At 43.1% G+C, this 24,574-nt stretch overlaps 1 protein-coding gene across 1 annotated transcript; it reads right to left on the bottom strand.

Moving 5' to 3' along the window:
• Nucleotides 1-11,144: 11,144 nt before the first annotated feature.
• Nucleotides 11,145-22,766, bottom strand: CALM1 (calmodulin 1). The gene is made up of 6 exons (XM_063399201.1): nucleotides 22,587-22,766; nucleotides 19,581-19,611; nucleotides 18,466-18,609; nucleotides 16,320-16,426; nucleotides 14,745-14,880; nucleotides 11,145-14,513 (listed from the first exon to the last, which is right to left on the bottom strand). The coding sequence occupies exons 1-6, from the start codon at nucleotides 22,587-22,589 to the stop codon at nucleotides 14,485-14,487; spliced, it is 450 nt and encodes a 149-aa protein (XP_063255271.1). The 5' UTR covers nucleotides 22,590-22,766; the 3' UTR covers nucleotides 11,145-14,484.
• Nucleotides 22,767-24,574: the final 1,808 nt, after the last annotated feature.

Below are 24,574 nucleotides of genomic sequence, written 5' to 3'. Positions count from 1 at the left end.
TATTGCAGAGTATATTTTTAAAGTTCATTTGGCCTGCGAGCTTGCATCCTCTAACATCATCCAAGTAGGCACTGTTTATGGAATAGCACTGCATTGAAAAGAGGCAGTATTTTTTTCCAAAATACTTGCCATTCTGCAGTTTCTGTTCTTTTTTCAACTGAGATATTACTGACTTTGAAAACCTGGGCCCTTGATGGTCTGCAAGGTATGAGTTATACTGGAGAAAATATTTTATATAACTTTATATTAACCTTTGTGTTGCACAATGAGGTAATTAGAAACTTTTCTTGGACATATCCTGGAACTTGTCCACTAGAACATTTTGCATTTAATTTCTTTGTTAGTTTTCTTTTTAAAGAAAAATAAACAACACTTATTGGTGAAGGCATAAAGGTGATAGTCAAATTCCTCCATAATATTCGTCTTGGAGAGTGACCAACCCAAACATATTTGCTCCAAAATTGATGTTTCTCTTTTAATTTTATTTCCTAAGTTATAAAGGAGTGAGAAAAGGAGATAGTAATGGGAGCTGGGTTGCAGTCTTGGACACAGAACATCTCACCATGATTTATGTCCATATATCTTATGTTTAGTTTCTTTACATTTTAAATGGGTTGTGAATAATTCAGGCAATGACTATTTGGGTAACTGAGTTTGTGCACTCCTGAAGATTGAAATTTTCCAATTACCCCATAACACATAGAGCTTGGCACTTATAACACCAAGTTTGCTAATCCCACCTACCCACAGCCCAGGGCTCATCCCTGTGCATGAGCCCTTTGCTATCCAGCTCCCAGTTAGGTCTCAGCTTGTCCTTCAAGACATCAACAAGGCTGACAGGCAAGATAACATCCAGAAGAGGCCACTTGCCCTGGGGGAAGTCAACTGTCACTATCAAACTTGTTCCAGCAAAAAATTAAATATTTGGCACATGATAATAGCATACCTGTCACTATTGCCTCAGATCAGCCTTCAACCTCACCAGACAGAGGGTCATAAATACTTTTGAGCTCTTCTTTTTACTTCCCAGTAAGTCCTCCTCTTTGAGCATTAGCTCTTGAGCTCATTGACCAGAGTACACACTTAAGAAACTCTGTTAGTTATCTAAAAAACAACAAAATAAAGAGAGGCAGAAGCTGAGTTAATCACTTGGACATATGGAAATAATGTGACAACACTGTTTATATGCATGCAGGCAGTTCCCTAATAACATCACTGCAAAACACTCAGGGCTTTTTAACTGAGGAAAAAAACCAAAACAAAGCAAGGGAGCTGCATAAGATGGCCAGAATCTGATGGATTTGACTGAAAGCTCTTCTTCTGCTTAGTTTGCTGTGGGCATAATGAGCATGATCTGTAATTGCTACACAATATTTAAAATCTACAGCCAAATTCAAGCCAAAAAAATGAGACAACTTTTCAGTTAGGAAAGGGAGACTGGTTGGACAAAGGAAAAACAAGGATTTTGCCATAAAACTCTTATTGAAATACACTATAATAGACAGTCCTGGCTACTTAACCTCCCTTCAAGTGCCGTAATGGTGATGAGACATCGGCTTGGTTTTGTTATTTGGGTCCAGATCACCACATAGTCTATCCCATTTGGTAAGGCTTGAGCAAAAATTAGCCTTTTTTTTTTTCCCCATGACTTCTCAGAGAGAGTTTGCTCCAGAGCTGTGCTCTTCCAATGCCAGGAGAACTTTCATTTCTAAGGCAGGTTTACCCTGGGACCCTCCTACCCATTTGTGCTTCTAGAATTACCCCTTGATTTAAATGACCATTCTTTTCTGGCTTTTGTTTTCCTGATAATTTTTACAGAGACAAATCATAAAAGTACTAAAGATGTTCATATTGATCCAGAAAGGAAAAATCAGGAACTGCATGACTGACACGATATAAACTGGGAGATGGGGAGGTTTAAAGGTGTAAAATTTCCTCTGCACATGAACATCAAATACACTGTATTTGAGGATCAGAGGGAGACAGAAGTGTTTCATTTGATTAACAAGAAAGAGGCCACTAACAAAGTTTAAACCTGAATCTGAATTTGCCAATTGTTTTTGATTGTTCAGCTGCCAGTGTTTCATTCACAAAGCTGCACACAGCCAGCATCCAGTCATGTTTCCTTCGCTGGGTTGATATCCCAGGCAGCAGCACTGGGAGCTGCTGAGCACACACCAGTTTCCTCCAGTCCTTCCCACCTGCCAACATGCAAATGTCCTGTCCCATTTCCCTGGGCCAGGCTGTGGGCACGGCCAGTGAGCAGCGAGTGCCAGGCTGGGGGCAGCAGTCAGATGCCACAGGATCCGGCCCCGCGGCCGCTCTGCTCCCGTGGGCACAGGGAGGTTTGGGCTGGGCGGGAAGGAACCGGCTCCATGGCTGACTTCCTTGTGAAGGACAATAAAAGCTGTGAGGGACCTCACACCTGTTTGCTTGAATAATGATACCAACAACAACAATAAATCCCTTTTTGCAGCTCAGTGCTGTGGAGCAGCCAGAAGGGACTTCAAGGCAGTAATTCCCGGCAGGCGGAGCGTTGTGTGGGGCCCTGGCGGCTGGTTTAGGCTGGGCTCATCACCGGCCTGTGCTTGGCACGGGCTGCAAAACCTGCCCAGGAAGGGACTGGCACCCAGCAGGTACCTGAGCCCAAGTCTCCAGCAGGCCAGCATGTGTGTCACCACAGCAGTGAGTCCCTGCCCCTCCACAGAGGGTGGCAATGAGTACACAGGGCCACACCTTGCTGCTCGAGCAGCCCCTGGTCACCTCTGCAACACTAGCAGCCTTGGGTTCTGTGTGCAGGGTGGCCTGTGGAGCCACATCATTAAAGGTCACTGCTGTGTGTCCTCAGCCTGCTGAAAACCAGGACATCTCCTTAGCAGCTGGAGTACCACCAGACTGGGAGACATTAGGTCCCCTGCCACAGCAACACCTGGGAGAGGCAAATAGGCAACCATAGTAATATGGGTAGCAAGGCAATATTACAAGGAGGTCTCCTCTGCAGACTGAGAGCAGACATTTACTGCAATAACTCAACTTGCAAATTGCACCTGAACCAATGAACTTGGGCTGGATGTTTCTGCACTATATTCCTTTCTCTAGACCATTTCCTAAAGTATTCAAAATGAGGAAAGTGCTTGCATTTGATTTTGCCACAAAGTGTTAATTTTTGACCGGCTATCCCTTCTTTGTAGTCTCTGTTTCACTAGTTTTAAAACTGGTGGGATAAAACAGAAAAATAGGGCTAGGAGTTAAAAAACGAGCTAGAAAGGATAGTTCTGTCTTTTAAACCTCTCGTAACTGTTCCATATATGTTTTTAGCTCTCATCTGACAGTTTTCAATCAACTAGCTCATATTCAAGCTTAGTCCCCCATAAGGTTTTGGCCCTAAACTGTGGTCTGCTGGTATTTTGAAAATGGAGGAGAACTGCATGTGGGCAATAACTGGATATAGAGGAAGCACCCTAAAAAATAGTAGCCAGCTTGGAAACATGGATTACAGCACAGGAGACAGAGTCAGCTTTGAAGACTAGGCAGAAAGCCAAGCCATCCCTAGTCATGGCTGGAACTGGAAACACAAAGGATTGCATCCCACTCCTCCCAAGTCACTGTTCCCTAAACCCTTGCTCAGCTTAATGCAGGCTGTGGCAGCTTTGCTTCTGCAGCAGGGCTGTATCATTTGTAGTAGGTTGCATTCCCAAGGCCATTTGCATGTTTCACTTTTTTAAAATCTATTTTTGATCTTCCCTCACACACTTCTGCCCCCACTTGCCTCTATTCTCTGCAGGGATTCTCCCAGTGCTGGCTCTACAGAAATCTCTCATCATCCTTAGCAGAGTTCTTCTGTGCAAGAGCTTTCCCAAACACATTTATCTTTTATTCCTCCCTAAGTCCATCAGTCAGGCTTTTCTACTTTTGTTTATATCAGTAACACCTTTTTCCTTTTAACTCTTTCTTCTCTTTTTATAGAGGGTATAACAAAAAATTAAGTTAAATCACAAAGCCTCATTTTATAAAACTCTGTCTGACCTAGATAGCCAGAATCAAAGAAATTCTGAGCTAATGATGAATCTGCCTTGTTCAGCTAATCATGCCTAATTGCCAGAGTTCATGGGGACTGAGCTCTCAGTGCAGGAACAGAACGAAATGATCACAGAATTGTGCTTTCACTGGTTTGTGCTGAAGAGAGTGATGGAGTTTTCTTATTTGGAAACATAAAACTGAGACAAAATTTGCTGGAAGGTGATACATTTGCAAAATGGGTCAAATCCCAGACTGAAATACTTAACAGTAACCTATTCACTCAGCAGGAAGTATACCAAATTCGTTAGAAAATCTGCAGCTAAGAGGACTTTGCCAATCTAATAGAGTAAAACTGAACAGATGAAATAAAATCCAACTAGCAGTCAACATTGTTTAGCCAGCAATAGCCCTAAAATAATGGTTCCATTTTCTCACCAATTCAGCTGTGTGACCTAATGCTGTCATTGTATTAGCTGTTCATATTAATTCAATCTAGAATTTGGTCAAGACAATACCTGGCATGTTGTAAATCACTAGAAATACCTACATTGCCATATAAGTAGATTATATGACCTCTGGATAATATCTTAGGAACTGAAGCTGCATGTGGGGTTCAGTATTATTCTAGTAATTAGCAATCTGCAAACAGAGAGCTTCATATTTCATCCTTGAACTAATAACATCATTTGACTGGCAGTGTGAAGTATCTTGCATGTGATGGACATTAATTGTGAACAAGAATCTGAATACTTCCCTATCCTATTAAAAAGAGAAACACTAAACTACACTCCATTATTTCATAGTAAGCAATGTACTGCAAAAGTCTGAAAAATGTATCTAGCTATATATATATTATGAGATACTTCTTTTTCATTTATACATACTCACTAGTGGCACCAGCTTTGCTATGAAAAAGCTTTTTACCACAGAGAAGGAAGGTATTTTCCCCCAAATAAGTACTACCTACTGTATGGAATCAGGTCTAATGTGTTTAAGTGCAGAGTACTAAAATGACATTACTATAAATATTGCTTCATAAAACTTCAAACTACCCCAATAATTTAATGTCAGTGCAATCAAACTTTATGCGACTTTTTGTGCAGTCATACTTCTGTAAATGAGAGCTTCTTACCTGTAATTTTTCTGTGTGGGTACTCCTGCAGTAGTCTAGCAAATAGGAACTGATGTCCTAATCTAAAGCTGCCTGTTAACAAAATTAGGTTCAATGGAGTGGGCTCTGTAGAACAGGCAAAGTATGTCACGATGTATAAGAAGGGATGGAGATTAGGTCAGAAGGGAAGACAAAGGTAGAGGAGAGTTGGTAGGAGAAGAGGACTGGGAGGGATCTCTGTGTCAGTCCCTGGTATCACTTTCCTCCCTGCCTCAGACTTACTCTGCACCACATCACAGCCCTAAGTTCAGAACTTAATGCATTGATCTCTGCTGGGAGCAACTCACGTGCAAAGACTGTCTCTGATAAATCTGCCACGTTTAGGTTCAAGATGGCTGAATATCAGTGGTGGGTGAAGTGATTGCTTAAGTTTACATCTAGTATGATTCTGCTCAGAAATGGGCAGCAAAGCTCTTCTTGAATGCAAGAAGGCATGAGAATGGTGCAGAAGATATGAGTGGTGCACTCGATGTTTAAAAAAGCAGTAACTCTTCTGAGACAAAAGCAGCATTTCAGGAAAGTGGTGAGGCAGAGCAGTGGACCCTCACTGGGGGTCTCAGCCAGGACTCAGAGCAACAGCAGCAGCAACAGCTGCCTCACCCAGACTAAGTATCTCCAGCTTGAAGCTTGGGGCAGCCTGCACTGGTTTTTTTTTTGTTTTGTTTTGTTTTTTTTTTTTTTTTTTTTTTGAACCACAGCTCCCAGCTGCTCTGAGTCAGGAACGTGACAGGGCTCAGATCCACACATGCAACCTGGGGCTTGAGCAGAGCATAGGAAAACAACTTTCATGTGTGCCCTGACCCGAGTGATCACCCTTAGGTAACACAGAGAATAAAGTTGTTTGGTGAGAAATCAACTAATTAGAACCAAAAGTTGTGGGAATGGAGATCTGGAAGAAGATAGATCATTGGCAGCCCTTATCAGTGAGAGAAATAGATGGGCTGATGTACTGGTTTGGGCTGGGGTAGAGTTTGTTTTCTTCATAGTTGCTCACGTGGTGCTCAGTTTTGGCTTAGTTACACAAAAAAATATTGTTAACAAAGGGATGTTTTAGCTGTCACTGAGCAGTGCTTGCACATCAAGACTTTTTCAGCCTCTCACCCCAGCCCACCAGCAAGCAGGTTGGGGATGCAGAGAGACTGCGAGGGAATATAGCCAGGAGAGCCAACTTCAACTGTCCAAAGGGAACCGCCCAGAAGAACTGGGGATGCCTCATCCCTGGCAGTGTTCAAGGCCAGGCTGGATGGGGCATTGAGCAACCCATTCTAGTGGAAGAGGGGTTGGAACTTTTAGGTCTCTTCCAACCCAAACTGTTCTATGATATTCCATACCATATGGCATCATGCTCAGCAATAAAAGCTGGGGGAAGAAGAAGGAAGGGGGGATGTTGTTAGAGTTATTGTGTTTGTTTTCTCAAATAATCACTATGTGGGATGGAGCCCTACTTTCCTAGGGATGGCTCAACACCTGCCTCCCCATAGGGAGTAGTGAATTAATTTCTCATTTTGTTTTATTTGTGCACATGCATGATCTTTCCTGATCGAATTCTCTATGTCTCAACCCACGATTTTATTTCATTCCTCATCCCACTTGGGAGGGGAGCAAGCCAGTGGCTGGTGGGGCTGAGTTCCCAACTGGGGTTAGCCCATGAGTGCAGAAATTAAAAAGGAGCAAGGACTGTGGGACAAAGAAACCTAGAAAAGTCTGAGAAGCACAACCTGGGTCTGACATGGGTAGAAAATAAAATGGAGCAGAAGGGATCAGGCAGCACCAGAAAAGGACATAAGGTGTGGGGTCATGGTTACAGGGGATGGGTGGAAAAGCTTAGGACCATTAAAGCACAGCCTCCTGCAGAGCCCTGAGTTGATCCCACAGTCCTGAATCCACCTCTCCTCTGCAAATCTGTGGGCAAAGCGCTCCCTCCCCGTGTTGGGTTGGCTGAGGAAGTGGAAGAGCTTTGCCTGCTGTTCCTCTGCTACCTCAAGAAGTCACAGAGGTCTGTGCAGAACCCAATGGCAGCAGCTCAGATGATGACTCACTGGGGTGTCACCATGATGCCACACAACCGAGTTTCCTGTGCTGGAGGTGTAGTTCTGCTTTCCCTTTTGTGGTAGTAAATTACAGGATTGAAACAGTAACAAAAGTACAAGGAAAGCACCAAATGCTGCAATTGAGGGGGTTTGCCACTTTAATTCCCCTATTCTCCTTTCACAAACCATCACCACCACCAGCACCCCCCTATTTTGTGGTGCTAGCATGAAATCACTGTTTTCTTCAGTTTGTTCTCTCCGCTGCTGCTCTGGGCATGAGTTGGTGTGGTGCAATGAAAGATGTGCTGCATAGTTGATGTCTTTTCTTCTTTTGCATAAACAAGGCAATGTACAGTGGGTGATATGGGGGCTGCAAGAAGGAAGGTGACCTGCCAGGCAATGCAGGCCATGGCTGCTCTGGAAAACAAGAGCTCTTGGTCTCTGCATGGAGCCCTGTGTGGGGTGGGATCAACCTCTCAGACTCAGCTGTCTGCAGGAAATCGCCTCTTCCAAGAACATCAGGCAGCAACAGCCTGACCCAGAGGCTTAGAATGGTTTTCAGACTTGAAAGATTCTCTTACTGACAAGGTGTCTTTGTACCGCACATAAGGCCTGCTCATGATTCTGACAAATGAAAATGACTCAGATTGAACTCTCAGAAATTCCCTCAGAAATACTGCTTTAGACTTCAGTGAACCTCGGCTCCTTTTGTTTGGTGAGGATAAAGCATGTCCTCAATTCACTTTGTGTCCTTAAAAGAATGTAGTACTTGTGAAGCTCTCAGACACCTAAGTGCCATAGGAAAATGGTATTCTGGCTTTGGAGCAAGAGCTGGGTAGTGGGTAGTGACTAGGGTATGGACAGAATGCTGCATTCAAAAGGAAAGTTGCAATGAAATGTTTAATACACCGATGGAAAGAGGCTGAGGGCAGTACAGAATGAGATAACAGTGTCAGGATGTTTTGCAATCACATTTGCAATAGGCCAGTCTTGAGTTTCATGGATAACCTCAGTTGTCTGGGATTTTTTAAAATATTTTCACTATTTCATTTTGTAGCCCTAAAATCATTTTTCTCCAACAGTATGTTCCATGTGTGCAAGTGTTTAATACAGAAAAGAATTATAACGTGAGCTACTTATCAAATTACCTTCCTCTATAAATTAATCTGATGGAAAATAAATCAGCAAGGCTATTTTCACTCTTTAGCTAGCTTTTGTATAGTGCAAGATATCTTCTTTGATACTAAAGATGTTTTACTTACTGAATTTACTGATTGAATCTAGTTGTCTTTAATTGAGTTGGACAGCACCACACACACTGACTGTCTGATATATTTGTGTAGGAATTTTTATTTATTAATATCTAAAGGAACAAGTTAATTATTAGGAAATATCCATCAAATTTTGTCAAAAGCCTTGAGAAACTAATTTTGTTGGTGTTCCACAGAGATTCCTAGACAGCTAAATACTGTGGGCTAAAATTTCACTTCACAAGATAGTCAGTAAAATTTTTATGAAATCGTTGTTGTAATTTGTCTCCTAACAGAATGTCTGGAGGAAATTATTCTTTTAGATATATTTTTTTAAAAAGCTGAGAATAAGCAGAGCACATTTAGCAAGTTCTGAACAGCAGCAGGCTGACATCTTTTCCAGGTTGTATATTTTCAGGTAAATGCAAAGTTGGCATGGAGAAGGGGGGAGCTGTGGGGAGCCAGGAAAGCTGGACAAATGAAGTAACAGCACCACTGCTAAAAAAACCAGGGAGCCCACAAGTAAATATTTACAGCCTTATGGACAACAAATACTCTGCAGGACAAGACAACAAAGCAGTCCCATGCACAGGTATTCTTTTTACTCTCCCTCCATCCAATTCTTACACCGTACCCTTTTTCAGAATACTTGCTACAGTGACAACATTATTATTGCCAATCCCACTGAAAGCTAGTAAAATGGGGAATGCTTTTCAATGCCTTTTTATGGATTTCTCTGCTCCAGTTGGTTCAGTTGGTTCCTATTCAAATATTTTGTTCATTTAAATGCTGCAAATTTTCGGGCAAGCATGACATTTGTTGGGGAATCCGGTCTTGAAATATATCATCTTTAGAGATCTAGAAATTAATAATACTCAGAAATAATTTTTATTAATTTCTAGAGGATTAGGGCAGTTTTCATATTGTACTTCAACCACTATTTTAGTTGTTTTTGTCAGGAAAAGGCTGCACTATGAATAATTCTTTCAGTATTTCTGTGGATGCTGACTTCTAAGGCAACTGAAATGAAAGCAGCTCTTCAGAGGAGATCTGTGCAAGATTTCCCAGTCAATGAAACTTCTCTCTGAAAGATCAAAACAAGAAGACATCACAAACGAGGCTGTGGTATCCACTGCCAGGCAGATCTGCTTTGTCGCTCACCTACAGGGATGCTGGAAAGGACAACTTGCAACCTCTTTTTCAGGGTCACTGGTGGTACTGCTGGGACACCTGCTTCTCAGCTTTGCTTCTCAGCTTTGTACATGGTGCTGGTCTCCACAGGGATGCGGGAGAAGTTTAACCCCATCCTACAATACTACTACTTTTTGTATTAAATGTTTGCAGGTTTTGTTTTGGTTTTTTTTTTTTCCCGGAGTTTAATAGTTTGAGGGCCAAAAGGGCTCTGCTGTGCCCTGTGCCTGGTTACAGTCATCAGTCAGATAGAGAGCAACACACTCATTTACTGCTGGACTGTACGAGACTGTAGGAGGTTTTCTTGGAGCCTACCTAATCAGTAGGTCTGCCATTTATTTGGATAATTATTCACTTCAGTTCAAAACCTGATTTATTACTATTAAAGAAATTACCAACTCTTTCAAATATCCTAGGATACTCACTGATAGGTGTTCTTAGAAAATATAAAATATGCTAAGTACTTGCGCCATCATGCAAAGTTTCTGTAGCCAACAACATCAAGAATCTTTGGAACCCCAGTTCTTTACACAATTCATCATGCAATTCATTACTTCACAATCTTGTATTTGGATTTAAAAAAAGCCCAAACCCGACATCAGTAATATTTTGGAATTGCAATGCTGTTCTGAAAAAATCCCCCCACAAACTTGATATGTTTGTCTTGCTGATTCTAAAGAGCCACCCACTCTACTTGAAAATGTTTGGTTTCCTAAATGTCAGTCAGGTAACCAGGGCATCAGCCTTCACTGCCTATGTTCACTTGACAGTTGTATGTTTGTGTATCAGAAGAACATGCTGTGGTTTTACCACAGTCCAATGTCAGATTTCACTTAGTAAATTGAAAAAAAATCCCCAACAACAATAAAGCATCATAACCCAAAACAACCAAACACCGCCCACCCCACCCCCCCACCCCCCATGAACAAACAAAGTGACCAAACCAAAAAAACCCAAATCAGAGCAAAACTATAAAAGTACCCAAACCCTAACTGGATTGCAGCAAAACAAGTGTTCCAGTTAGTTTCATGGCAGGGTGAAAAGCAAGCTGTATTAACTCTGGTGTTTCTAAACCCCAAGACTGTGGTTTTAGTGTAGGATGTTGTCATGTGGGAACAAGAATCTGCATTGACATCATGCCCGTGCTGCCATCCAGGGCCCGGGACAGCCTCACCCCGCTCCAGTGCCCGGGGCAGGGCACAGCAGGGACTGGCAGCCACAGCACTGTCCCCTGCCCACACCCACATGTGCAGCTAAGGCAGCAGTAAGTTATAGGGTCTGGAAGGTTTCCTGAAGAGTTTTTTGTGTCTGTGCTTCTGAACCTGTGCAAGTGTGACAAATGGTTGGGGTTTAAGAATGTTCTACATCAGTAACCCTCCCCACCCCTCACTCCAGCCCACCCCAGCAAACAGAACAAACGCCCCATACCTAGAGATATTTCAATGTCTGAAATATTAATAAAATAAGCATGATAATGAATAATCTATGTTAAGCATTTTCTTACCCTTTATTTTTTCATTATGATCAGAAGAGGAATATGATTAACAGCAGTTTAAACTTTAGCAGTACAATTTCAGTATTAAATATAAAACTACACTGCAAGTTGATGTGTTTTAAAAATGGTTATGTATACTCTAGCCTTAAATTTATGTATCAAATACAAGTAACTCAATTGTTTCTTGCCTTGACAATTAACAAATCTAACAGGTTTCAACAAGCCAGACATCCATCTTTTCCATTAAAAAAAATAAGCAAGCACACCAACTCTTATTCATAGCAAGAGGGGGTAAAGACTCAACACTTTCCTGAGTGTTGTGCAAATAATAACAGGTTCAAGAAAGTCAGTTAAATAAATGTAATGATAAACCTAAAGCTAAGCTGGAGGACCCTTTGATTAACTTCATATTTCATATATTATTTGCATCAGTTGAGAGCAACATGAGTTACAGAACTTCCATGAAAACAAGCCACTTACAAGCAGGTGTTTAAGCTTGATCAGTTTATTAAAAGGATAATATGACACGGTTGCCTGCAATAGCAGGGGACTGGATCTGATGACCCAGGAAGTTCTTTCCAGTCCCATGTTTCTAAGCCATGCACCAAGTGTATCCAGCCCACACTTTCACATTTGGAAAAAGCCAAAGCCACACACACACACTCACAGGAAAAAAAAATTTAAAAAAAATAAAAAAGACCTTGATGACACCATTTCATTTTTCTAGTTATTCACTATGCAGAAGGGAACAGAGCTTAAGTCCTGTACAGAGGATACATTTACTCGAGGTTGATGTGGTACTGAAGTCAGTTAATAATTAGATACCTCCAGGCAGATTCAGTTACAGGGCATACCAACACTGCACACTGCCAGACAATTTCTAATCAAGCCAAGAACCTCTTGCAGGATGAGGTCTCTGCTAGCAAGCACAGAGCACACTGAGTAAGCTAAAAGCAGCTGTTCTTACGTGAACTACCCTACCAACCATGAGTGAATGACAGATAGATGGTAAGAAGCATTTACCTACTAGACAAGATCTCTGCACACCCAGGCAGAAGTAATTAGTTCAGAGCTGCACCCATTGTTCCTGCCTTGCCTGTCTCTTGAGTTCGTTCTCTTTAAAAGCTGGTCTACAGAATCAGTGCAGCCCTTCTCAAGCACTGCTAAGGTCGCAGTTTGCAGCTGCTATGCAAGACTCTACTTTCAAATGGTAGTCAGACATTCCCATCATTGAGGCCAGTTTGCTAGGACAGCATTCACAGCCATGGTAATAAGCCTTTACAACAAATAGCCTACATTCAGCCCATCTAACTTTTAGGCACTTGGTTAAGGTGTCTCGGTCCCTTATCACCCAGAACTCCCCCCACCCCCCAGGGAAAAAAAAAAATAAAAATCACTGAAGGCAGGTAGTCTCATTTGCCTTCTGGAGGTGTCTCTTGACCCCTCACTGAGCAAACCAAGTTCTTAACACACGCACCTCAGTTAGACAGGATGAATGGAGACCTGCCATCTCTTCCTAGAGACGGTATCAATACTCTCCAAAACCAAATGCAATCAAGCAATTACGGTTTGCAACCCATTACATTTTGAAACAAAAACTCACAGTCAGTAATTATGCTGTAGACCCTCCCTCCCAAACATAAAAGCCTTCCACATGGAGGCTCTGCTTAAAAAAAGTAAGAAAAAAGAAAGAGGAGAAGCATTCTTCTTTCAAAGAAGAGTGCACACAGCTGCTTTGCCACTCATTCATGGGGAAGCTGAAGGATCAGAGAACACTGATTCAGAGAACTGGAATGACTAAGCACTGCTAGTGCATGCAAAGCAGAAGTAACAAGATCGTTTTTAAATTAACCCTAGTCCTCTTCTCCACCCCACAAAATTCATGCAAGTGTTTGAGAAGTCAAGACATAATAGCCCCAGTTTCCAAAAAGGCTTAATTTGGTTTTTCTTAATACATATTGTAAAATGTCCTTTTGTTTTCTTTCTGCGGGTAGATAAATGCATTTTTGGCATGTTTGAGAATCACAGATATCGATGAAGTCCATGCTGTTTAAATTCTCCAACTAGTTTTTATAACCTGTCAAAAAAACATAAGCAACCTATACATGTTTCCCCAGTACTGACATGCATGCTCAGAGCTCTCCACTGTAGTGAAATGAGGTGTTACTTCTGTGCTGATAGTTGACGAGTCAGCATTACACGACTTTGAGACCAACTAAATTAACATTGTCGTAATATGAAAGGCAAGCACAAGTTCATTTATTTATAGCAAAGGTCTTGGGTTACAGGAGGTCAGTTCTTGCCATCTTGAAAAGATAGGGGATAACTTATTGCATACATGTGCATTATAATTTAGCAGCAAGTCATTCATAGAAACACTTCCTTCCTACTGCTTTTTTGGTTTATTATCTCAATTATATATATATATTTTAACTTTACAAAGCATTTAACACCACCTTTAAGTTAATGGTCTTTTATTGGAAAAAAAAGACTAGCATTTACAACTTGGAATGGACATAAATTGTAATATCTTGAACAGCAATGTTGATAGTTGTGCTGAAGTCCACAGGCTACTCCGCCAGCTCCAAGTCATGGTACAGAAGGTTTTAAAAATATGAGAGTCCAAAGATGCTCCCTTGGTGAAGGTTTCTTTTAAAAATTTTGTGAACGGTAACAGCCTGACACCCGTTTCACTATAGTGCAATGCAGACAATGTTAAACCAGTATTTTAACACAGACATGTCATCCATAGTTAAGATCATCCTATTTTTGGAGCACACTGCTACGTACAGGAGAACCATTCAACCTTTAGGGCGTTTTCCTTAAGTTTTGCATCCTTCAACCATTTTGCTGCATACCATCCTGAGGTATAAACCAATTTTAAAGTAAACCAGCTATGACAATTTATACTACAAATTGAACTTAGAATCCACTGTTGAACAAGAGAGTGGATCCTTTAGGTTTTTTTTTCCTTTTAATACACATGTCTGACTGTGCTCAATTGTCAAGCTGCATGCATGAAAAACTGGCCAGCCCAAACAGTGTAATAGTCATTAGCAAATGGAACTTTTGAGTTCACTAAGTGCTTCCTTTTTTTTTTTATTTTCAAGGTAGTACAATTATTTATATTGTAAAACTGATGTTTAACTTTATCTTTTAGGGACAGGACCACCAACCATTACATGCAGTTTGTGGACAGAAGGTAATTTGACATTCAGTTTTGCTATACAGAAACAGAATGAATAAATGAACATTTTTTTTTGCAAGAGGTAAGTAAAAGATTCAATTTGATTCTTCTAGAGGAAAAAAGGTGTAAAGGAGGTCTCTTCACTTCGCAGTCATCATCTGTACGAATTCTGAAAAGACAAAAAATCACTGTGATTTACTGTCTCCAGTGTACTTGAAGTCAATAGTGTCTAAGACACAGCTGGCATAAAAAAAGCACCTTTCACTATATCTAAGGTTTTGTCCACAGAAGTGGACAAGCAAATAAACTAGTGCCTCAAAAATTATTAAAAATTATGCACTATGCAACAGTCTTTCCTCAGTCTGAACAATGGTTTTGAGTCAAGATAAGCATCTTTTACCTTCATAGTTGACTTGCCCATCCCCATCAATGTCTGCTTCTCTGATCATTTCATCTACTTCTTCATCTGTTAGCTTTTCTCCTAAGTTTGTCATAACATGGCGTAGTTCTGCTGCACTGATATAGCCGTTGCCATCCTATGGGAAAAGAATTGCACAAAACCATGAACAACAATCCTGACACTAACTTGGAAATTACACCTAGGTTTCCAGTAACTGCTTCTGGAGCAGCCTTATGGCCCCTGGGACAGATGTACAGGCCTGGCACACAGTACAAACTGCAGTCTGTATTAGTCCCACTGCCTTCTGAGGCATGCATGACACCATATCCTTCCATACAATTATTGTGCTGCAATAACAACTGCATACCTGACTTGTAGTTGTGATAAGGCAGTTTTAATGCTTTTAAAGTGTTTTCAAAAATAAACACAGAAACAAAACCAAAAAAGTTTTTGTTTAGTCTCTGCTGCCTCAGCAAGGCCAAAAAGAGACCTGCTTCCCCACCAGCAAGAACGAAGTCAACTTTCTCTTCTGTGTTAACACTACCTCTATAACCAGACTCCAGCTGGCTGTTAGGCTTCTTGGATGATTTATAACAAACCAAAGCAAGCATTTAAGTGCTACTCATAAGGAGTTTTGAGAAGTTTTATGGCAAAAATCAAATAGAGAAGAGAAATTGACACTTGTAAGTTAGTGTCCCCATTTGCAATATCCAAACCTAACACTCACTCTGATCCACTTCAGGAATTCTACACACTGGAAGAATACACTATCTTAGAGCAGGATATGGCCATCACCAGCAGATAACCTACTTCAGTGGCTTAAAACACTCATCTAGTCTGCAGAAATACCCCACATTTTCAGCAAAGTACTAGAGATTGACACTTTTTTCCAATAAAAAGTAGTAAAGTTCTTCTTCCATGCACACATGTGCATTAGCTTCATAGCTGCACCAGCCACTACCCAACACAATTCTTGTATACTACCTGTCATGTTCAAACAACCCAAAGAGGGGAGCCCCTGTTCTAGAAAACTGACAAATGCCCCGGTATGCTTAAACAAGACCAAGGGAGCCAAGTTCTTAAGTTTTCATGAAAGCAACCTCAAAGTTCACATTTTAAAAAGAGAACATGCAATACTTCATGCCCCTCCAAATACTGATGACATCATCTTGACTTCAAAAGCTTCCACAGGGTAGTATGAAACTTTGTGCATCCATGCAAATGTTTCCCCATTTCCCTCAAAGTCAAAAGGCAGAGAAAAATCCCCCTCTTCTACCCACACATCTGGACACCCCCTCTCCCCTCCCCAGCATTAAGTTCTGCTCATCTCTGTTTCTAAGTAAAGGCCAAAAAGTTTTCCTCATGGATGAGCCAAAAGCTTAGGCCTTGCTGTATAAAGCCAGTATAACCAGGCTGCAACAGTCCTGGTTCTATATTCAGAACAATCTCTGCTATGTTTCCAATTCCTCTGCTTCTACTAGAGGACTCTTTCTCCTTCTAGTCAAGAGAGAAAACACTAAGGAAAATATAGACATCATTAATGCTTTTGAAGAGGAGCTGTTCTTTTAGTAATACCTTGTCAAAGACCCGGAATGCCTCACGGATTTCTTCCTCGCTGTCTGTGTCCTTCATTTTTCTGGCCATCATGGTTAAAAATTCAGGGAAGTCGATAGTGCCATTGCCTTAATAAAAAGAAACTTCCAAAAATTAAACTTCCATGCTTTTCTTCATTAACAAACAAAAATCTGGCATTTTACTTAGCCAGGGACAAGACTGACATGTTCTGTTAACTATCCTTACAGACGACCTGGTTCTTCTCTCTAACTTGCTACCACTGCCTTTTTTGCTATTTCAACAGGCAGCAGCCAGAGCAGCCACTCTGTTTCAGCACAAAATCAACTGCTGACTTCTTTCAAGGACAGGCCACACCAGTTGCCACCTAAGCTACAAGTAAAATGAGTCTGATGCTTCAAGATTAACCAATAACGAGACTTATCTTTACTTCAATTAACTCCCACAAAATTAATCTTAATTTCTTTATAATCTCTCAAATTTTGTGTCTTCTAGGAAGAAGACATATTAAGCAGCCATTACAATCCCAAGTTATCTAATATTTCGGAACATCACACTTCACTTAACTGTTCATAAATCTTTCTTTCTTCCTAAAAATCAACTGCCTTCCTTATCAACCAAAGTTGCATACCACAAAAGCAACAAACCATTCTAGGGGGCAACAAGGATCTGCAAATTCCAGAGACACAAGAAAAGCTGACATTATTTGTTATTACTGATAAGCTTAGCTGTAGGTGTTCTTACAGGTATTGTGCTGCAAAATTGAAAATCCCTGCTGACATGCAGGTCTCACCTCTAAGATTAAGCTTTCCATTCAAAGAAAAGATTTAAATTTCTGGCTGCTCAAAACTAGGAAAAAAAAGTGGTATGGTGAAGAAACTAGATTTGTATAGTCAGGATTCAGCTGTATATGCCAAAAAGGCACATTAAGCAGTTCACAAAACCACATTGAACAGTTCATTGTGCAACTAAGATCTACCCATTGATTTAGAGAAGCATACAAATTCACTGTGCAACAAATGAAGTTTAAGAAAATCCTGGCATCCTTGGGATTCCAGCCTGAGACATACACAGCTATTTATCATCATGGCCAGCTTTATGTACCAGTAAAATATGAACACAGGGCTCACATTCAGTTTTGAAAAAAACTTCAGTGAACATGCAGAAGACTAGCAAAGCATTCTTCTGTAACCCAAATTTAAACAGTTGGGCAGGCATACTCATCTGAAGTGCTCAGTCTCCTTCTGTTTTAAATCCACCACAGTAGCATTTGGTCTGCAGCCTACAGAAGCCACTATACACAAGCTCTACATACCACTGCAGACACTGAAGCTTTTCAGTTTCTGCAAAGACTTCGCAATTAAGGTCAACTTACACTTTTTTAAAGAAAGTACTTTAATTAATATGGCCTGATAATCCAGTAATTTATGCTCTTGCCAATACACTTTCACTCTTCTTTTACAAAAAGGTTAGAGAAAAATCACTATCACAACCAACACAGAAGACTAAAGGCTTGACATCCCTGAGCAGGGGAAATATTCTTCGTTTTTAAAACTATGTTTTAGCCTATGTGGAGCTCAGAAGCACAATATGTGTTTCAATATGGGCTTTCTGGTGTTCATTTAAAATAATTCTGTTAGCCTTGATATAGGAAAGGTTTTCTGCCTTTGCCTCCAACAGCCCCTCTCTATCTATTGGGGATGTAATACTTTAGACAGACTATATAGTCTCTTCCTGTTGTGCTGAACTTCCACTGAAAACACTATTCCACTCCTAACACGTTTTTTGGCTTAGCCAAAACCACAGACGTTGGTAAAGTTATTAAAACCAGCACGGGCTGACAAAACACATACAGAAAAGCCGGATGGAAAGAAAGGTTAATGGCAGGTCAGGGCAAATCAGATAGCAATAGGAAGCCTGTGACCCATAAAATATTAAAGACAAATAGCATAACTTTGTCTCTGCCCATTGCCTGGCTTTAGTCTCACGAATACTGCTAGCATCTTGGACATTCTCCTGAGTTTAGAGTCCATCCAGCATTTTGAAGCTGCTTTAAGAGCTCTATGTCATAGTCTGCCCTATGCTGTTTAGGGCCAGGTGTGGAGGTCATACATATTAAAGATGATCACAGCACCTTCCCAACACTTACCATCAGCATCTACCTCGTTGATCATATCCTGCAATTCTGCTTCTGTTGGATTTTGACCCAGTGACCTCATGACAGTTCCCAGTTCTTTTGTTGTGATAGTACCATCACCATCTTTGTCAAACAGGGAAAAGGCTTCCTTGAATTCTAGAGGCAGAAACAGTCCCAGTGTTTAGAGACATCACCAGCATGAGAAAACCACAGACTAAAAATGCACTCTACTGACAAAGCCTGGTAAAATTCTAAGAAACATTTTCTCTTTTTATCTAACTGTCCCTGTATTGAGAGAATTAACTCTCAAATACAAATAAAAAATTACCTACAATACCAACATATAATTTTCACAGTATATTCAAACTTATTTCATGTGGCTATTTATTTGCATTACAACTCTGTAATTCATTTCCATGCATCTGCATCTTGCCTGAGGCACAGCTGCCCCACATACAGCAGCTCTCTGAAATAAGTGAAAGGAGCCACTGGATTCCCTTTACAATTAATAGACTTAGAGGAACAAAAGCATTGTCATTTACCACTTATTTTTAAGTCACCAGACAGCAAGAATTAGTGTCAGCCACAAATGGGGGACTGGTCTCCAGAAGGTCAAATAATGCACCTTCTCCTGACCAGAGTGAACTACAGCCAGACTATTAAAGATTTATTAAAAAGACACTGGCTTGTAACAATGTGCAATAAACTCATCTGAGGCTTATTTGTTGTCATTTCATTTGTAGTTTATCTTCACTCCATTAAACAGTACCCAGGTCTGCTTTTGACTCTAAGTAGATCATTTGAGTCCAGCAATTAATTCTGTTTGCAAGAAATCTAGGAGAACTTGGCTCAAGTCTGAACATCTACAAAAAAAAATCATTATCTGTAGTCCAAGGAATAAGAAGTCTAAATTAAGAGGCAATGAACCAGTAATCTTCCAGAATATTTCTGTCAGGTTTTTTTTTCAGTTTGGGATTTTTTTAAGTGAGTGCTTTTTAAAAGTGGTGGTACAGATTTTAAATTGTCAAAGATGGTTTTTCTCCCACTATGCTTGAGATAATATATTTTCTTTTAGTCACAAGAGCTAGCAAAAAAAAAAAAAAAGAAATTATCATCAAAACACTTACCAGCAATCTGTTCTTCAGTCAGCTGATCAGCCTACACGAAGAATAGAACATTTTAGAATACTGTTTACCTCTAGCTCTGTCAAGCCATGAGGCACTTCCTTTAAATTTGAGAAGTGATTGATCATTGCTTTCATGAAGTCACTTTCAAACCTTGGAATTCTGTCCCTACAAGGAGACTGCACTCACCTACACCATGCAGCTGTTTCCAAAAGCACACAGGCTAACTCAGTTTGAAACCGCACACGAAGAACCAAACACCATCCTGCACCTCGGTGAACCTGACTGGAACCAGTGAAGGGCACAGGCAGGCTCCTTGCTGCTCAGAGGCCCCGAATGGCTCATGCCGTGTGTTTGGGTCTCACAGCACACGCACTCCCAGCAGGACAGTGCCCAGCACAGCGCGGGGGCTCCTCACGGCGGGGGCAGGCGCCGCCCCCGCTCAGCCCTGCCGCCCTCCCGCCTCACCGCGGCAGCCCCAGCCCTCCGCCAGCCCCCACACCGGGCTCTGCTGCCGTGTGACCAACTACAGCTCGCTGCCAGCGAGCTTTCGGCCACCGCTGACAAAGACAATTACAGTCTTCACCCATCATATTATTTTTCCATTCAGCCAAGCAGTTTAAGGTGCCTCATATCCTGACATGCATGTTGTTTTATATATAATTTTAATTGGCAAGAGTTAAAATACCCGCCGATGACCTTCTGTACATCAAGAGGCCACTGCATACAAAGGTATACAGCTCAGTGGGCAATCAGGAGGGCTTTACTGGAGCTTAACTGTGATAGCCACATCCTTCCAGAAGCCTCTCCCTATGCATGGATAGAGCATCACAGAAAGCTCCACTGTTTGGACTCAAAGGAGCTAACTAGTTTTTATGGAAAAATATGCCTTTTCCTAGTAAAGAAAAAAGGGAGGATTTTACATGGCTAATCACAGATACTGAAGAATACAAGGTACTAACCTGTTTTAAACACATTTTACTGGACCGTTTTTACAAATAGAACAGAGAATTTTGTAGGTCAGAGAAGGCAGACAAACCGTTCTTGTCCTAAAATATTATTATTCAAGTATAAAACCGTCTAAATGCAGCAACGAGAAACAAATACAATGCAGAATTAATCAGCTATATAATGTTAAGCTCTTGCACATGGGAAAAGGATAGGGTTGAAAATCTGCTCTATATATTAAGGGAAATATGCAGATCTCATCTGTAATTAGGTAGGGGGGTTGTTTTAAGGTCTGTATGTAATGATTAAACAATCCCCCACAGTGTGTTGGAGGAGAGAGAAAAGGGTAGAAATAGCTAAAGATAGTCTTCTTTAATAAAAGAAAATAAAGAAAAAAAAAAGAAAAAAAAAGCTTGTGCTCAAAATCCAGCTCGACTTCCTGCACTCTTTGTGATTTTCCAGAAATTGCGAGGTTTCACTTAAAGATTATCTAAGGAATTTACATAACAGACTCATTGCCCTGCAGAACAGGAAACAGAGCCACACCTTGGCAAAAAACCTCCAGCCCACAGCACCAGCTCATTGCCCTATTAATCGGAGCTTGCTTATGTTTCTAAAAATCGTATTTCAAATGCGGGAAAAAAAAAAAAAAAAGGAACAAAAAAAACCCCACAAAACAAAACCTTTGCACATCCGGTGATGCCGAGGACCTAACCCGACCCTACACTGCCAAGGGGTTCACCTTCCCGAGCAACAGGCACAGCTACTATCCTCCTACCACAGCTACAGGACAAAGGTACCCAGCCAGGGCTGGAGCCATCACCCCACCCAGCCAAGTCATCAAATCCTGTCCTGGTGATGTCAGCCTTCTCCTACGGGAAGGGGAGATGGAGAGACAGAGTCGAGGAACACCCAGATTGCCAAAAAGCGATTAGAGGTCAGTCTGCAACTGTTTCTCCGCTCTCGTAGGAAGCGAAAAACCGCCGGGAGGATCCCAGCCCTTCCTCTTGCTCTCCTTTGCGCCGGCTGGCCGCGCAGCACCCGGCAGAGGATGCGATGCGTTCCGGCGGGCATCGCCCGGCCGGCGGGGCGGGAAGCTCGCAGCCGCCGGCGCAACAGGCGCCCTTCCCGGCCAGCAGCCACCCACTGCTGCAGTGCGTCCCCGTTTCCCCTCCCTCCCTCCCTCTTCCAGCAGCCGGCGGCCACACCACGTTCTCATCATTCAACCGCGAGGGCGCTCCGCGGCCAGCCTTCCCTCCCCATCGCCTTTCCTCCAGCGGGCGGCTGGGGCAGGAGCTCTTCCCCCGCAGCCCCCGGGGAGAGGGGAGGCTGCGCCCCTCCTGCCCCGAGCCCCCCATGCAGGAGCTGGGCCGCTTCCAACCGAGCAACACACACAGCGCCCCGGTCCCCGCGGCCGGGGGGTGCGCGGGGGCCGGGAGGAAGAGGAGGAGACATGATGTAATGCAGACAGCGATGGGCTTCGCTGCCGCGGCTGCGTTTTTTTTGGGGGGGGACTGGGGAGGACGGGGGGGCGCAGTAGCTGCAGCGCGGTGCCCTCCCCCGGCCGCCCCCCCGCTCCCTGCGCAGTGCAGCTGGTGCCGGAGCCGAGCGGGATCCTCGCCCGCAACCCCGCGCCCCGCCCCGCAGCGCGCCCTGCCCGGCGCTGGGGCCGTGGCCCCGGGGAGACGCGCCCGGCCCTTTCCGCAGGGGAGGGAAGGCGAGGCGGGGCGGGAGAGCGCGGGGCCGGGGCGCCCGCACGGCAGGCCCGGGGAAAGGGGAAGGAAGCGGCGGAAGAGGAAGGCCCGCAGCTCCGCGGCGATCCCGCGCAAGGCGGCCGGGGCTAGGGAGAGGAAGCGCCCGCGGCCACCAACCCGCTCACTCCGCGGAGACCCGGGCGGGAAGGGCCCCGCAAGGCTCCCCCCTCCCCCGCTCCTCTCTGGGGACAGCCCGGCTCCAGCAACCCCACCGTCCCCAGCTGAGCCAGCGCACTGCGCACCAGCCCCCGCGCCTGCCCGGGCACCCCGGACCGCGCCCGGCCGGTCGAACGAACGAGCCCCCTACCATGGCGCGGCGGCGGCGGGCCCGGCGGCGGCTGCACGAACTGCGCGACCACGAGCGGCGGCGGCGGCTGCTGCCTCCTCCCGGCGCGGCTCACAGAGTGCTGGGGCTGTGAGCCTGCGCCGCCCGCTATATACGTGGGGCTGTATCCCTCCGCCGGAGCGGGGCCCTTTTCCCTCCTCCCGGCGCGGTATGTGCGAGGTGACTGCGGCGGGCGGCCCTGCCCCCTCGGCGGCCCGGCCCCTCCCCCGGCGGGGCCGCTCCCGCTCCCGCGGCCGAGCGCCCCCAGAGGGGCGAGGGCGGCCCGGGCTCGGCCGTGGCTCTTCTCTGTTGGGGGCTGCTGCCGGCTCAGCCCGCGGGGAGCTGTCTCGCTGCCGGGTCCCTGCCGCTCTCCAGGCTGGAAGCCCCGGAGCGAGGGCGTCTCGGCCAGGCTGGTGCTTTGTTTTTTATTTTCTAGACAGCATTCCCGCCGGCGAGGCGGGCCTGCGCTCCCCCGGGGAGCCCGGAGCGGCACCTGGGAGAGGATGATGGCGCGGGGACGGGGGAAGCGTTAATAAAGGACTTTTTTTTTTTCGGTGACAAGGCGTGTGTGACAGCGACTATAAAGCTAAAATGTTGAAGCGAGCACAGCTGCCTTTTTAATAATCATAGGGCTTTTGTCAAGTACCAAACTCCAAGCGACGGCGAAATTCAGTCCAGAATCGGATGGTCTACAACTGAGGTGTCACTTGAGCCTCTTCAGAAGCCTGCAGTTGAGAGGCAGCAAAAGCATGTCCCGATGTCAAAGTGTTTTCTTCATTTCTTCCCTGTCAGCTCTGAGGACTTTGTCCACACTGGTAATAAGCAAAAAAATATTGTAGTATTCACACTGTTACCTCTTTTAACAGGCACGGAAGCACAAAAATGGACCCACTTTGGAGTCTAGGATTTTGGTTCCATTCTTGACAGGTTCCCTTAGATTTTGAGATTTGTTGTAGTTTGAGACATTTTTAGTTGAAGGTTTTAGATTGGGCCTCTTTCTGGATTGTGAGGCTTGCAGTATTTCCAGTGTGGTCATAATTCTGATAAATCTGCTTGCAATATAGCACTAAATCTTTTGAAATTCATTTGTCTATTATGTTTTTGAAAAATCACGTGTACTTTCAGTGTTTGAGATAAAGACAAAATCAGTTTGGTTCTGTTTATTTTAACAGTTTCAATAGCTTTGCCACTGAAGTTAGAATTTATTTGCTTGCCTTTCTGGAACACAGTGATAGGTTGGCAAGCTCAACAATTACCTGTTTGCAATGCAGAGGGACTTCTCAGCAAACAAGATAGCACATTTAATGTGTCATAGTTTGGTTCCCAAACCATTCTAACATTTGTATAGCAACTACTGTTTGAAATGGTGTCAGAAAACCAATTTGCAGCTGGCTGGTCTGCAAATGGTAGGTTTATAGAGAGCTTCCATGTTAGATGTGGAATGCCCAGCCTCCAATTTTTAATACGCCTTTTTTTTTATTACCAAACAGTGATGCTTTTTTTTTCTTTTTTTTTCCCTGAGGTAGAACATACAAATCTTTCATTTTCAAACCAGACCAGCAATTTTAGGCTCTTACTTTCCTAGTTTAATTTCTTTATGGAAAGTATGGCGCAATGTGTGATTGGTGTAAGCTTATCCAAGCTTATCCACAAGAGTGTTTGCTTCGATAAGTGAATCTTGGAACTCTCTGAGACTCACAGGGCTATGTGAAGAACAATGTTCATGTACAAATTGTTCAGCTTATTGTGCTGGTCTTACACAGGTGAAGATCTCATTGTTGAAACACTGAATTGAACATAAATACTGGGCTAATAAATTTAAATAATTTATTATTTGTTAAATAAATTTATTAAATAATTAATAAATTATCTTGCAAAGAAAAGGTATTATCAGAAGAATAATCTTACCAACACTTAAACGTGACAGTTTAGAATGTGGGTGCTTTATTTCAATCTCCTTAAAGTTAATT

Source organism: Prinia subflava, chromosome 5, assembly GCF_021018805.1.
Source record: "Prinia subflava isolate CZ2003 ecotype Zambia chromosome 5, Cam_Psub_1.2, whole genome shotgun sequence".
In the NCBI taxonomy this organism is placed as follows: Eukaryota; Metazoa; Chordata; class Aves; order Passeriformes; family Cisticolidae; genus Prinia; species Prinia subflava.
Note: the sequence above shows the minus strand (reverse complement) of the source record. Positions and strands in the feature narration are given on the sequence as shown.